This window comes from Asterias amurensis, chromosome 19, assembly GCF_032118995.1.
Source record: "Asterias amurensis chromosome 19, ASM3211899v1".
NCBI classification, from domain to species: Eukaryota; Metazoa; Echinodermata; class Asteroidea; order Forcipulatida; family Asteriidae; genus Asterias; species Asterias amurensis.
In genome coordinates, this window is record NC_092666.1 from 14,534,487 (window position 1) to 14,549,603 (window position 15,117).

A 15,117-nucleotide genomic window follows, 5' to 3' on the forward strand; every position below is an offset into this window, starting at 1 on the left:
CGATCCAGTGGCTAAATAGTTAACACTGACGCGATACCGAGCCATGCAACACTGTTGTTTAAGTAAAATCTCAAGCTGTGGTCATCTTGATTTTACTCCATTCCTACTCATTGTAACGAAACTGAGGCTGGACGAAAAAAATAGCCTGGTGCCATGCGCCATGAATGTTAACATTCATTACTGCCATAAACGGCCGACCGTGTTAGTCGACAGGGTAAAAAGAAAACCACGCAATTTTGAGGCATATTTGTGTAGATCATTGTATTCTACTTTTACAATATCTTTCTAACCATATACATTTTACAACAAACGGTTACAGAACGATTTTCAAAGACCAACTCGACCGATCCAAGGCAACGTGTTCCTTTAAAACTCCCGGGTCAGAATTGACCCGGATTCGTGTCCCAGGGGGCCAGCCCCATTTGTGGGTCTGTTTGACCCGGAATCCATGTCAATGTGACCCAAATTCCATGTCATTGTGACAAGAAATTTGTTTAAAAGCGTGGATTTTGACTCGGATTCGGCACACATTGACACGGATTCCGGGTCAAACTGACCCAGAAAAAGGTGTGGCACCCTGGGACCAAAATACGGGTCAATTCTGACCCGGGAGTTTTCATAATGTGTGATGATGCTTAGTAAAATCCATCTATACAGTACCAACCCGACTAAATAAATTATCATTAACAATCATTAATATGAACTCTTATAAAACCTTAAAATACCAAAACATTACATGAACAAAATAATAGATAGTTTTTAAATACATTACAGCCAATCAGAACGACCCCAGCTGAAACAAACGCGCTTTGTGACGTCAGAAAATTAAATTTTATGGTAATGTTTTAGCCTTCAGGAAGAGTCTGCTAGGGGCGAAACGTGGGCAAGTAACTATATGTTTTGTGTTACGTTTTTCGTCAAAAAAAAACATGTAAGGTGAAAGTTTGTCAACCCTTACATCCAAACAGATGGACTCGAATGCATCTAGTTGCTTGGAAAATTATAAAACTTGGTCCAAGTCACGTGTAATTTTGTTTAATTTAAATTTATGATCGCACGAGTAACAATTAGCTGACCTTACTCGCTATCCCTTTCGTTATTTGATGATACGTAAAATGTAATTGCAAACTTAAAGGCAATGGGGTGGATTTCACAAAGAGTCAAGACTAGCCTTGCACGTTACCAAGTAAGGTTTTGTGCTGACAATGAATTTGAGTTATTAATAAACGTACCCAGTGCCTTTTTTAAAAGCACCCCTCACGCTGCAAACTCATTATAGACGAACCGCCAATTAATTAAGAATCGGAACAAGGTTGTCTTCAAGGTGCAGTCGCGATTATTTTTGAGGGGCCAGAGGAATCCATTTTGCACTTCAAAAGAAAACACATTGTTCATCGGCCGTGTTATGCGCGTCTTATAGTACTACTTGAACAGACTTAAAATGAAATATAATATTCATACAAAGTATTAGTATATAAAGTTCGCGATATTTCATTTCATCCTTTGGGGTCAAAACTTCGGGCCATTAACTATTTTTTGCAAGACAAATGGTAAAAAGGGAACGCAGCTTTTAAAACTGCACCTTTAAACCCTTATTTCTTTTATGCCTTGATTAAATTGGTCACACTAGTAATTGCTGGCCTTCGTTTGGTTTGAGGGTTCGCGTGTGCGTGATTAATCCTTTATTTCTTCCTTTTTTGCATATAATAAGCGAGTGGCAATCAATCTTGCCTCAATATCAGTACCAAGTTTGATCAGAGCAACTCTTGGTGTCAAATTTACTGCAGCTTAGGCAAACCAAACATTACGGACAGCGTGCTGTAATACCACCATGAAAATCTCCGGTGTTTTCCTCCTTGTTCTGGCCGTATTCTGCTGCCGTCGTTTGGCTGCGATCTGCCCGCCTGGATGGCAAGAATTTGGCGAGTCTTGCTATGCAGGGCTTCCCGGTACGTCATCATGGAGGGATGCCAATGACTCTTGTACCGAGCAACAAGCAACCCTTGCTGTGCCGAACTCTAAAGCCGAAAACTATTACATCTGGGGATTCTTTGAGCCCAGAGTAGATATGTGGCTTGGCTGTAGCGATTTGGACATGGATGGAAACTGGACTTGTCTCTTCGGAGGGGAGTCAAGTGGCTTTCAGAATTGGGGAACAAACCAACCAGATGGTAATATTAAGGAAGGAAAAGCCGTTTGTGCATGTACAACCGGAAGCAAAACCTGGGATGATCGGCCGTGTTACAAGAATTACCGCGCAGTCTGCAAGCGCCCGGTGCGCCACCCAGGATTCTGCCTTGAGACGGGCCGTGATGGTCGCCTTATCGTACCCAGTGTCTGATCGGTCTCGGCATGGAGGAACTACGGGGTTACCACGGTGTGTCGTTGCCGTGCAAACCAAACTATCGACGTCACTCTTTCAATCTGATGAGCCTATGGATGACGGCTGAACAGTTTCATAATGCCCAATATTATTTCAGAAAGCCCGTAAGCACAAAAACTTGCTAAGCACACAAAACTATGCTTAACACAGGTTACCAGCCAAAATCACATTAATTTTATATGTTTATGCCTGGTGCCCCACTGAGTTTTGCCTAGCAAAACTTTTCAAGCAGTATTTTCTGCTTAGATTTATGAAACTGGGCCCAGCAATTGCAAGTCATCAGTTTACTTTGTATGCGGACGCACAAACTGTTGGGGAAAAAATATGTTGACTTTAAAATTAACTCGTTCCTGCACTGCGGACAATGACTTTAAAAGATAAGACTTTGTTCTATTTTTCTTTGTTTACATTGAACATTATATCACCAGCATATAGGACTATCATTGGCTGTTCTGAATTGTATTGTGGATACCTTTGGTAATTGTCAAAGACCAGTCTTCTCACTTGGTGTATCTCAACATATGCATAAAATAACAAAACTGTGAAAATGTTAGCTCAATCGGTCGTCAAAGTTGCGAGATAATAATGAAAGAAAAAACGCCCTTGTCATATGAAGTTGTGTGCGTTTAGATGGTTGATTTCGAGACCTCAAAATCTAATTCTGAGGTCTCGAAATCAAATTCATGGAAAATTACTTCTTTCTCGAAAACTATGTTACTTCAGAGGGAGCCGTTTCTCACAGTGTTTTATTCTATCAACTCCTCCCCATTACTCGTTACCAAGTACGGTTTTATGCTAACAATTATGTTGAGTAATAATTACCAATAGTTGTTCCGTTCCATTCAACGTTAGACAGCCCACACCGCTGCTTTTAGAGACCACCTCGCCGAGAAGATTTGCCTTTAAAATAATTGATGTGTTTTTTTTCTTATTGTTTTTAGTTTTTAGAATGTTTTTTTCTTGACTCACAGTTTGGATGTGTAGATGGAATCGTCAATCAGAAAATAAATTTAGTTGCTGCAAAGTGCTTATCAACCAAAAGTACCATAATATGGTATAAGAACAAAAAGTTAACGGCCCGGCGTTTCGACCATGTACAGATTCTGTCTTGAAGACCATCAAGAAAGACTCTGCTATAGGGTCGAAACGTCAGGCCATTAACTTTTCCTTGGAATCATCAATCGTGACACGTTTGCGAGAGCAATGCATTCAGTTTACAAACTGCGTATTAAAGAGCTCATTACCTTCGGATTGGGCGATTTGGGCTATGAAAAGCGAAGCATTTATGTGAACTGCATGAATGTTCAGAAGGAAGTTTTTAAAGTAGGAATGTAAAGATACGAATGAATATCCATCAATATTGTGTGCTTTTCCATTTACTTCTTCACTCACACGGTCCGTAATTTTGTGGAGTCAAAACTGTGTTCTACAAAATGGCGCGACATGGCAGACCTTATTAGTTATTTCACAAAGTAAAAGGAAAATCACAAAGTTTCGAGGCATATTTTGTGTGGATCACTATTATTCTAATTTTAACTATATAATCTTACCAACCATATTAATTTCAGAGCACAAAGTGCCAAATCCGAAGGCAGTGGGCCCCTGTCTATTTTACTGCAATAACCAAATGTAATTGTTCACTTGCATCGCGTTGTTCATTTACCGTGGAAGGAGCACTGGGTTCCATCTCGTTCGTGAATAATGTAAATAGTGTAAATAAAATAAGTTTGTGTTGCTCTTAGTTGAAACATGTGTTTGTTTTGATCCTTTGGTTTAAAGGGAAGGTACACGTTTGGTAATTACTCAAATCAAATATTAACTTAAAAAACTGACTTGACAACGAGCATTGGAGAGCTGTTGGAAGTATAAAACATTGTGGGAAACGACTCCCTCTGAAGTAACGTAGTTTTTGGTAAAGGAGTAATTTCTCACTAAAATAATAAAAGACTTCATAGCAAGTCTTTTATTCCTATCTGAAAGCACACTAATCCGTCCAACAAGGGTGTTTTTTTTCAGGGTTTTCACGCACCTTCGATGACCAATAATTGAGCCCAAATTTTCACAGGTTTGTTATTTTATGCTTATGATGGGATACACAAAAGTGAGAACACTGCAACTTTGACAATTACCAAACGTGTGTACAGTGTCTTTATATGGGATGTGGTAATTTCTGGGAATTCTACCAAAGTAAAGACTATAGACGATGTGACCTCTGACGTCACTCGAAAAGCATAACATGATTCGCGAGCATACCGCCAGGCAACACCTTTGTGTTTTGGCAGCCAGCTAGAAAGTGTATGCACTCTTACCATGACTACGTGTCTTTTTGCCCGGCGAAACATGACGTATACAGTGTTTTATCAACAGAGGGCGGTTTGAATGTAAGCATAGGTCACATCGTCTATACATGTATACATTAAAAAATGAACCAGATGACGCCAGCTTTGGAGCAGAAAATAGGCCCGGTATTCAATCTTGACTTTACACCTTGGGTGTAATGTTTTTATTACAAATTCATGTTTAAAAAGAAAATCGAATTCGAAGAAAAACATTACTGCAGCAAAAAGAGTTACTATGCAAATAATCACCATAAATTATAATTGTTCCCGTATATTTACCGTGAACTTTTATACACAAATGTCTTTACGTAATTAACTCATTCATCAATGTAAAATATATCTTACGGTGGAACAAAATTTACAAAACTAAAAACAAATTCTCAAAATCATTCTAAGTTTTAATAAATTGTGTTAGACACTTAACCTTCTCTTGTTTTCGGAAATAGTTCTAGCCTTTTCACGATGGAATACCAATGATAGTTTCAACTGCTTAGCATGTTTTATCAGCTAAGCAAGTTCAGCGGAAAAACAGTCCGCTATAGAACAGATACCACAGCAACTTGTAACTCGTTGCTGCCGAGCAGAAATATTTGCAAGTTGTTTGAAGCTTTGCATTAGGGAATTAAATAGGCGGAAACTAGGTTTTCTCGATCAATTTCGAAAAATGAGCAGCCAATTTAACCACCAGCTTATTCTATTTGGCACGAAATTGAATGCTATCTGAAAAGGGTCATTCGATTTCGTTTTAAGACTAGTCAATTGTACTTTTACGTTATTCGATTTAACAAAATAGTCATTCAATTTAAAATTCATCAAAGCAGCATTCAAATTCACAGACGCTTCTTGAGGCGGGTGTGCCACGAAAAAGATTGACGATACGCTAAATTGAAAAGAGTGCTAAGGGAATTTGACTCGACTCAAAACGAAAATGAACGGCCGAATTCTGAATTTGAAACGCAGTAACAACTGGAGAAGCAAAACAGTTTTAATTCGAACGCATGAAAATGAAATTGACTGCTCATTTGCCGAATTTGACCGAGAAAACCTATAGTAAACTATTGCGGGTGCAACTATGTATACATCTCATTGTAGGATTGTTGGCTCTGAAAAGAACCGATGATGTGGTCTCGATATTTCAAACAGTATAGACCTTTTATCACGGTGTGACCATCTTGATTTTACTCCATTCCAAATTATTGAAAGGCCGGATCCGAATTGGCGGCTACGACTACGGCTACGGCTTGATCGCCGCGTCATCATGCATTGAAGTATAGGACGCCCTTAGCAACATCCCTGGCAACGGTCGTAGCCGCAGCCATAGCCTACAATTCGGACACGGCCTAACCAAATTGAGGCTGAACGAAATACTAGTCTGGTGCCATGTTTGCGCAATGTTAGCATTCATTACTGTTATGGGAACGGGGAACATGACCAAGATGGTTACAGTATGTTTATTAGGTCTATATTCTTTTCGATCGTCTTCGGGAGAAAATGTATACTTTTCGAAACGTTGAGACCACGCCGTCTCTTTTTAGAGCCAACACTTCAACCAAAGAGGTGTAAACATTGTTCTCCCGGCAAGTTTACTATTTATTTGTAGTTTCTTCGTACACTTACAATCAGTTTCCATGGGGTTGGGGTTGTGGGGAAGTGCCTGGTTTCTAGAACAAAGCGTCATATTTGTTATTTGGAATAGTGACAATGTGTGTTTAAGTTCGAACTGCTTCAAAATGCAAAACACGAAAACACGAAAACTTTTTTTGAACAAGTTTTACTCCACTGGTTTTTAAACTCAACCTTTATCATCTCGGCAAGACAAAATAAATCGCTCCATAACTTTTGAGCTGTAGAACTTTTGGAAACATTTCATAATATCTATCTTTAATAAGTACAATTACTTTCAAATGAACGAAAACAGTTAATATTTTACTTAACATTCAATTATATGAAATAAAACGTCATTTTTCAAAATGTCCCCATTTTGTGAAAATAATGTTCTTGGAACCTTTAAAAGCACTGGACAACTTTGGTTATTTTCAAAGACCAATCTTCTCACTATGCACAAAATAACAAACCTTTGAAAATTTGAACTCAATGGTTGCACAAGTTGTGTGCTTTCAGATGCTTGAATTCGAGGCCTCAGCTGAGGTCTCGTATTCAATTCAAATATTTTAGTGAGAAATTACTTCTTTCTCAAAAACTACTAACTTCAGAGGGAGCCGTTCACACAATGTTTTATCAACACCTCTCCATTGCTCGTTATCAAGTAAGTTTTTATGCTTTAACAATTATTTTGAGTTATTACCGATATTGTTCAGTGTCTTTAAGTTTCAAGAAAGGTCTCATGAAACAAAACACCGTTGTAATAAATACCTTTGGTTAAAATGATAATTTGCAAGCCTTTTGCATAGAAAAAAAAAGTACATGTACAAAGCATCCGTTTTGAGTTGGGGGGAAACACGTTTTAGAAAAATAATGTCATTCAATACAATTTTCCAAGTCAAAAGATTCTATGTTTTTGACGCTGGTTGTTTCTTTTCCTGTTCTGTTCCCTTTTCTTGTAATTTCTTTTGTTGTTCTGCTCCATTTGCTTGTTGTTTCTTTTGTTGTTCTAATCCATTTGCTTGTTGTTTCTTTTGTTGTTCTATTCCATTTGCTTGTTGTTTCTTTTGTTGTTCTATTCCATTTGCTTGTTGTTTCTTTTGTTGTTCTGTTCCATTTGCTTGTTGTTTCTTTTGTTGTTCTGTTCCATTTGCTTGTTGTTTCTTTTGTTGTTCTGTTCCATTTGCTTGTTGTTTCTTTTGTTGTTCTGTTCCATTTGCTTGTTGTTTCTTTTGTTGTTCTATTCCATTTGCTTGTTGTTTCTTTTGTTGTTCTATTCCATTTTCTTGTTTCTTTTGTTGCTCTTTTCCTTTTTCTGGAACAGTCTTCTTGGGTTTTATCAGTTTTTGTTGGTGTATCTTTTGTCGATCGTTTCCCAGTTTTGCCTTTTCGACAATCTGCATCATGGCAACCATAGAATCGTCCCGTACGTTTAACTTCGGAAGTTTGAAGTGTCGAGTTCGTGGATTATCGGCTCTGTAATGAACCAATCGGAGCTCCGTATACGGGTCAGCTGATATGACGTCACCGCCTAGTTTAACGCTGTGTATTTTGAAATAGTGCACGTTGATTGGTCGCAGGATGTTTTTGTCGTGACCCGTGTTTTGGAGGGTTGGTTTTCTGTTGCGAAATCGATTGCGCGTAAATATGGTGGTATCATCAGCGCTGATCAACTTTCGGTGTCCAAAGAACCAGTTCTGGATTCGCATTGACGCGACGTTGTCGTAAATAGAACCTTTTAGGTAATCAGTGATCTTCGGGCGCTTGGCGTCCATTGGTTGAACGTACTCGTCGACGTCAATCTTCATCATCCAATCAACGTCGTGCTTGTGTCTCCAGATGCAGTCGTTTTCATGGGCTATCTGAACCTCAAGATAAGTCTTATTACGTGAAACAGTGTGAGCCCAAGGTATGACCGTGACAAAACCATCATCAATGTACTTTCTGAGGGCAACTTGCAAGGTAGACTTGCCTTTCAGTTCGTTGTCGTAAATATAGGCGTGCTCAACACCGAAGTACTTGTGGAAGTCTAACCAGTTTGTGATGAATTTGTCGACATTTTTTACCATTGTGCACATGGCAAGAAAATACTTCTCCGTTGGCGCGGAGTTGGATGGGCACACTTTGATATCTTTGTACGTCTGATTACCAGGAAGCCTCGTGAAATTCATGGTGAAGCTGATTCTCAATCGGTACGGATCCGGTAATGGGCACGTCAGCACAACAACATACTGCGGGAAATGGCCGAAACTCCTACGGTCTTCAAGTGATTGCGTGGTGTAGCTAAACTGCCCATCTGGGAATTCGCATCTGAACTTGGTCTTACTCCAAGGGTCTTTCAAGAATTTCAGTCCGACGAATACAACCTGCCCAATTTCAGGCTCAGAAAACACAGAATGAATGTCGGGTAAGTTGTCGCCATGGAGCTTGTCATGGAAATAACACGGACCCTCTAGCGTCACTTTTGAGTGCAGTTGAACGGTTGTGTTGCTGGTGTTTAGTAGCGATCTACTACCTTTAATATGTTCAGGTTCCTCGTGACGTAGTGTTGGTCTCACTGTAGGAAATACTGTCTCTCTTTTGGTAGTCTTCACCATATCGTCATGGAACAATAGGATGTATGTGGTCACCAGTGAAAAGACGACTACCAGCAGGAATCCTCGGCAAGTTGACCTCATTTTGGTGCGTATTCTGCGCAGAACCACGTTTCTTCTAAAGTGTAGATGGTGATGTGAGAGCCGAATGGAAGCAATGCCTCTTAAATCTCACACCAACTACTCGTTCAGCTTGTCAGCCCTGAAATGAAAAAAAAAGCGTTGGAATTTTTTTTGAATTTGAACATTATAAAAAAAGGTGGCTTGACATAAATTGATCAGAGGATTAAATTTCAATAGTCACTCAATAATGTTCCCTTTACTGTAAAAAGCTGCGAGGTTTCTAAGTATTGTTCGTGTATTTTGAATATTTAGCATTTTCACTGTAGGTCCTATGCTATGGAAGTATAGTTTGTGGGGTGCTCAAGACTAAATCTCATATTGACCGCGCTCGTTGAAGCAATGTGTACACGATTTGTTGACATTTACCGTCCGAATAAAATGCTGTGCAATATCACCACTCAGTCACTGTTTGCACTCGTGTACAGATTTATGTTCTACATTATTATACAGAGCATTTTCAAAAACCATAGTTTGCGCTTGGGTTCTGGCTTCAGGCTCCGTCCGTCAGTTTGAATGAATTCCCGTACTCAAAGCACACGTTTTCAAAGTAGCTGACGCAGCCCAAGCCAGAGCCTAATGAGCCAAAACGTGGTTTCCTAGAGGACCATTACACTGCAAAAGTGGGGTGTTAAATTGATTCTTCTTAAAGGGATAAATAATGGTGTTATTTATCCCCATTACCATATCGTTTGTTTGCTGTGTTTTAATTTCTTAGGTTTTGTTAATACTTAATTACTTTAAGTGTTTTTAGCCTTTGCTTATTTAATTGTTTCTCTGTGAAGCGCCTTGAGTGTCTTTGAGGCGGACTTTGGCGCTATATAAGTTGTCGTTATTAGTATTATTATATTAACACGGTGTCGGTGTTGTCACATACCAAGTGAATCAATTTAACACCTCAGTTTTTGCAGTGTATAATGCAGTGTTCACATTGTTATCTGTGACATAAGTATTCGAACAAATTACATAATGTCGGATACCTTTTGTAGATAACGTTTGTGGCCTTTACACGTATCCATACTCACTCTAAATAGAGATGTGTAATATAAATACTTGTAGAAGTTACAGCATTATTGTCGCCAAGTTTTTTTTTAGAAAAAAGTGAATCACAGAGAAATGTTTTCAGAGAGTCGCGTAAATCCGGGATTTAAACTTTCCGTATGGCGCTACCACTTTTTTACCTAGTTTTACCAAAAGGGATATCTCATTGAGGTAAATTAGATACTATATTATTATTTCATATCGAATGAAAAAGTGGTGCCGCCATACGGAAACATTTCCTAAATCTGTTGTATGCTAAAAGAAAATCGTCTCACCGAGACGACGTTATTTTCATGACATTGTTTTATTCATTTCCCCCAAAAAAAGACAGCACCTCAGCAAGTAATATTTCAAGGGAAACTTTCTACCATCATTATCTTTAAACCGTGTATCTGTAGATGTATGTATAAAATATATCCAAACCTTTTTAAGATAATGGGTTGACAGATAGTTTTGCAGTGAACTAGCAAATGTACCAAAAGTAATAACGAGAGAACTATAATCTTAACAAAGAGAAAATGCTTAGCACCTTTGAGCTGTATAATAGCAGGCCATATTACTGAATATGTGTCTTCGATCTTTGCTAACCAACAAGAAATGCATAGCGGGGCATATACAATCACAACAATGATCAATTTGTTCAAGGTTTTGTTCGTAGCAAATATTTATGCTGAGCAATTATGTGTGTGCTTATCAGCTTTGTGAAGGAACTGGTGTTAGAAATGGGCACATAATCGCGCCTCGTGCTGCACTGGCACACTTCATGATGACAGTGCCACTTTGTCAGTTCTGGCAAACCTGCGGTTGTCTGTAAGATTTGTTCGCGGTCTTTTGAATCTGTTTTGGGTATTGTCTGCTCATTTACTTTTCAGTGTCCGGGCAGGTTATTTGTTTGGCTGTTTCTTTGGTGGGCACACCTTCTTGTTCTTTAAAACATTTCGTATTGCCTTTACGCTTTGCATTCTTATTGGCGGGGTTTCTTTTAAAGTTGAATATTTTTGAAGTTTCTTAATGGATACATGTTTGCCAAATAACAAATAATACAAACTTTCTTCCTTCCTCCATGGTATGACATCACACAATTTGGAAATGTTTATTCTTTGGGTGGTGGGGTTGGGTATAGAGATTGTTGTCCCTTGGTAAGTGAGTGAAAAGGTGGTGGCAGGATTCGGACATATTTTCCAAAAGTGTGAGTCATAAATAAGTGAGAATAATGTTCCTTCGAAGTTAACTCTTTTTCCGAAAAAGTATCGAACTCATTACAGGGGACTTTAAAGGGTTTGGGTACTTGTACTTTTTGTAGGACACAAAACACAATGTCCACACAGATTTACATTAAACTTACACGATTTGAAGATAATGATGTTAGAAAGCTTCCCCTAAAAAATTATTTGCTGGGGTGCTAGGTTTTTTTTTTGAGAAGTAAAACAATGTCACGAAAATGATGTTCGTCTAAGGAGACGAATATTATTTTAGCACTTACAACGTATTTACCAGGTGTGGATTTCACAAAGAGTTTAAGACTAGTCTTAACTCGACTTTAGGACGAATTACTCGTCCTAACTTAGGACTATCCATACTTTTTGAACATCTCCTAAGGACTAGTCCGAAGTGAAAGTCCACCCCAGTACTGGTATTTACGCAACTCTGCTGAAAACATTGCTCTTTGATTTGCTCTTTGATTTGTTGTTCTAAAAAATGTAAGGACTAATGAAGCTGAAATTTCTACAGGTAAATTATATTACATACACCTTCATTCACAGTGAATAGGGATTCATGTCATGTCCAAAATCTTGATATACAAAAGGTATCAAAACCCTGTCAAAGTCGGGGTGTATAGGCAATTGCCACATGAAGGGAAAAAATATTGCTCAACAATATTTCAGATCACTTGCCCTTATGGTTGAACTGACCATCTGACTGCCGATCCTTTGTTCATTTTCACCGGACATGACAAAAATACAGAGGAGTTTATGTTGTACCTTGCCAGAAACTGATCACTTTCTATTTAACAAATAATGTCACTTACATGATTGTAGCTCTTGATCACCGGTGAGAACAATTCGGGCGTATCATCAGCAACGAAGCTACAACCGTAAACCAGCCCCAAACGACGGTAGCGTCCACCGACCCAGCCCCGGTATGTTCCAACTGAGCCCCGGTGTGTGAGTCCCCGGTCCACGGTGCGAAGCCGCTCTGCACCGAGAAAATAGGAGTGTGACAACGCAGTGTTTTGTAATACTGTTCACTAGCCACCATCGTGCTTACTCAGTCATGCATGCTATCCAGTGCTGGTATGTTAAACACGTAGTCTACAGCTGTTCCGATTATAGACTTATCTACAAAAATATATTTGCACATTGGCAGTGAATCACGTCACAAATTGAGTTTACGGATTTACGCAATACAAAGTGTTTGCTAAAGACGAATGAAAGGTGTGGGTGATTATTTTGTCAGTTTTGTCAGACGATACGGCTAATAATTGTTTGTTTTTGACCCTTACACAAGGGCGTCGATGGGGGGGAGGGAGCAGGGGGACATGCCCCCTCACTTGAAGGGACAGGACAGCATATCAGATGTCCCCTCACTTTTTGATTGACTGGTTAGAAATGTGCAACACAGTGTAACATGACTCATCATTTTCTTGATTTCATATTTTTATTACAAGAAGAATAGCGAAAAAATTGTGAAATGTTTTCCTTTTTTCCGTTTTTTTCCCCCGATGGACCTCGCACAGAATGGAATTTGGGTCTATTTCCGTTTCTATAATACAGACAATAGACAACAAGTTTCGTCCGAGACTTTACCGCCAAAATCCCTCTTGCATGCCTTGTTAGCATTTAAGATAACAATCGCACAAGGCACACAATGTGGTAACATCCATTCAAAGAAAATAAATAGGAGTAGTTTATACCATGACAGAGTGGTGACATTCAAAACGAAAATTTTGCAGTTAGTGGGGTACGCTATTTTGAGATTTGGGATGTTATTGTAAGAATTATAGTCAAACAAAAAATAGGGAACAAGTGTAAAATAGAAATTAAATATAAAAGTAATGGTACGGGGTGCAAACTTACTCGCCCGTCTCCCCTACTTTTAAAGTCACCTGGAAATAGATTTTTTTCTTTCAAACATAAGAGTATATGCTTACGAACAATAAAACAATTTTTTTAGTAATTGTTTGTCACGATTTATATGTTGAAAAAATATACAAAGTTGTTTGGGGGCTGACTCCGCCTACCCCTTTTGTGACGTCAATCGAGGCAGACTTTGCCTGCAATGCGTATAGTAAACACACGTGCAAAGTACATGTACGTCCAAGTCGTGAGTTGGTACGTTTCAAAAAGTGTTTTTCTGCATTCAGCAGCAATACACCTGGTCGCAAAAAAACAAAAAAATCTTTTTTTGACACGTACAAACTCACGACTTGGTCCGTACATGTACTTTGCAATTGTGTTTACTCGACGCATTACAGGCAAATTCTGCCTTTATTGACGTCACGAACAGCGCCCTCTCGGGTCGGGTCTACTCTTAAACTTGTAAATAACATAAGAACTGATTTTTTAAAACCTTAGTTAACTGTTTATTCACATTCCACTCATCAAAACACATATATTAGTGACAAAAGCTTTATTTTGAAAAAATACCACTTCCAGGTGACTTTAAGTATAGCGATCGACGCCCTTGCCCTTACACACATCACGACGTGTGTCTTCATTGTGTCCTTGGAATCTTCGGAATTCTTAGAGGTTTTCTCAGGTTGCCTTTGTACAAGAGGAGAGTAGTGGGTAAAAGAATTGAAACTATGGGTGCGGTTCGATTAGCTTCCCCGGGTCTACCCCGGTCTGCCCTCGGTGCGTTCGAACAGCTTTGACGTCATTCCATGAGGCTCACCCGGGTCAGCCCCCAGTGCCCTGCTTGTGGAGTGGGTCACTTTGGGTGACGGAACGGGTCACTTAGGGGTGACCGAGGTGCATGACGTCACAATAGAGGGCGCGTGATCGTTCGATTAGCTCTTGTCAGGGACTCAGCCGAGTGAGCGCCGCGGGGTCGACACATGGCAAACTATAAATCGAACGCACCCAGTATAGCCATCTTTACCCACGCGATAAAGAGAGGCACTGGTCTCGTAAACCCAATGGTTTCATTGGATAGACAAAGGTTAGTGACGCACATAACTGCCAGACCAACACAGAGTATTATGCTATGCAAGGTCGTCAAAGGTACAACTGTCAGGAACCAGCAGATCCCATGGCCGGTATCTTGCTCAATTCATGCGACATTGAGTTCAAACTACGTAATCCGCACTGGCAGAATGTTAAGGGCAGGGCCATAGCAGCTCAAAAACTAGACTGGTCCCCTGTCTGGTCCCCTGTCCTTATCCGTCAGGATCTTGACGTAGGCTAGAGACCAATCTCTGGAGTTATATTCACGAGCCTCGAAGTGTGACGTCAGAAACCACAAACTCACAAACCAACCTTTGATCAGACCAAGCTTTAAGAAGTAAAACTTGTCGATAGAGGGCTTTGACGCCCACGTGTTACAGAAAATTACTTGTTTCTAAAGGAAAGGACTGGGTGAAATCCGAGTCCTAGCAACACCGATATGGCATGAGATTCTGGTCCCCCCCCCCTCCTCCCCCACACTACGGCAAACTGTGTACAAACTTCTTCTCATAGCGCCCTCTTTGTATCAACCTTTTCCAGCCCATAATTTGTTCCACACATTGGGGACAAAATCTCGGGCACCGGCAACCCCCATGTTGTGCTGTTTTTGTAGCATGAGGAATCTGTGATTCATAATGCGCTTTATAAAATGATGTTTGTTATTATTATTGGGGAACACAACTATAACACCTGGCATAGTTAGGACATGGCGTCTATCTTGGCAGCTTGATCTTTTCTTCTTCTTTTTTTTTTTTTTTTACAGACGGTTTTCAAAGATTCATTGTGGTGTATTTTCAGGTGACGATTCCGCATTTTGGGCTAATAACATTGACTTGAACCAAGTCCTTGAATATCATGCTGTCCGGATATAT

At 39.6% G+C, this 15,117-nt stretch overlaps 2 protein-coding genes across 2 annotated transcripts; one reads left to right on the top strand and one right to left on the bottom strand.

Moving 5' to 3' along the window:
- The first annotated feature begins 1,831 nt into the window (after positions 1–1,831).
- LOC139951858 (asialoglycoprotein receptor 1-like) lies at positions 1,832–2,341 on the top strand. Its single transcript, XM_071950925.1, has one exon. It carries the CDS (start codon positions 1,832–1,834, stop codon positions 2,339–2,341), a length of 510 nt encoding a protein of 169 aa, XP_071807026.1.
- A 2,575-nt stretch (positions 2,342–4,916) lies between these two features.
- Positions 4,917–12,360, bottom strand: LOC139951741 (uncharacterized). Its single transcript, XM_071950807.1, has 2 exons — positions 12,109–12,360; positions 4,917–9,120 (listed from the first exon to the last, which is right to left on the bottom strand). The coding sequence occupies exon 2, from the start codon at positions 9,000–9,002 to the stop codon at positions 7,233–7,235; it is 1,770 nt and encodes a 589-aa protein (XP_071806908.1). The 5' UTR covers positions 9,003–9,120; positions 12,109–12,360; the 3' UTR covers positions 4,917–7,232.
- Positions 12,361–15,117: the final 2,757 nt, after the last annotated feature.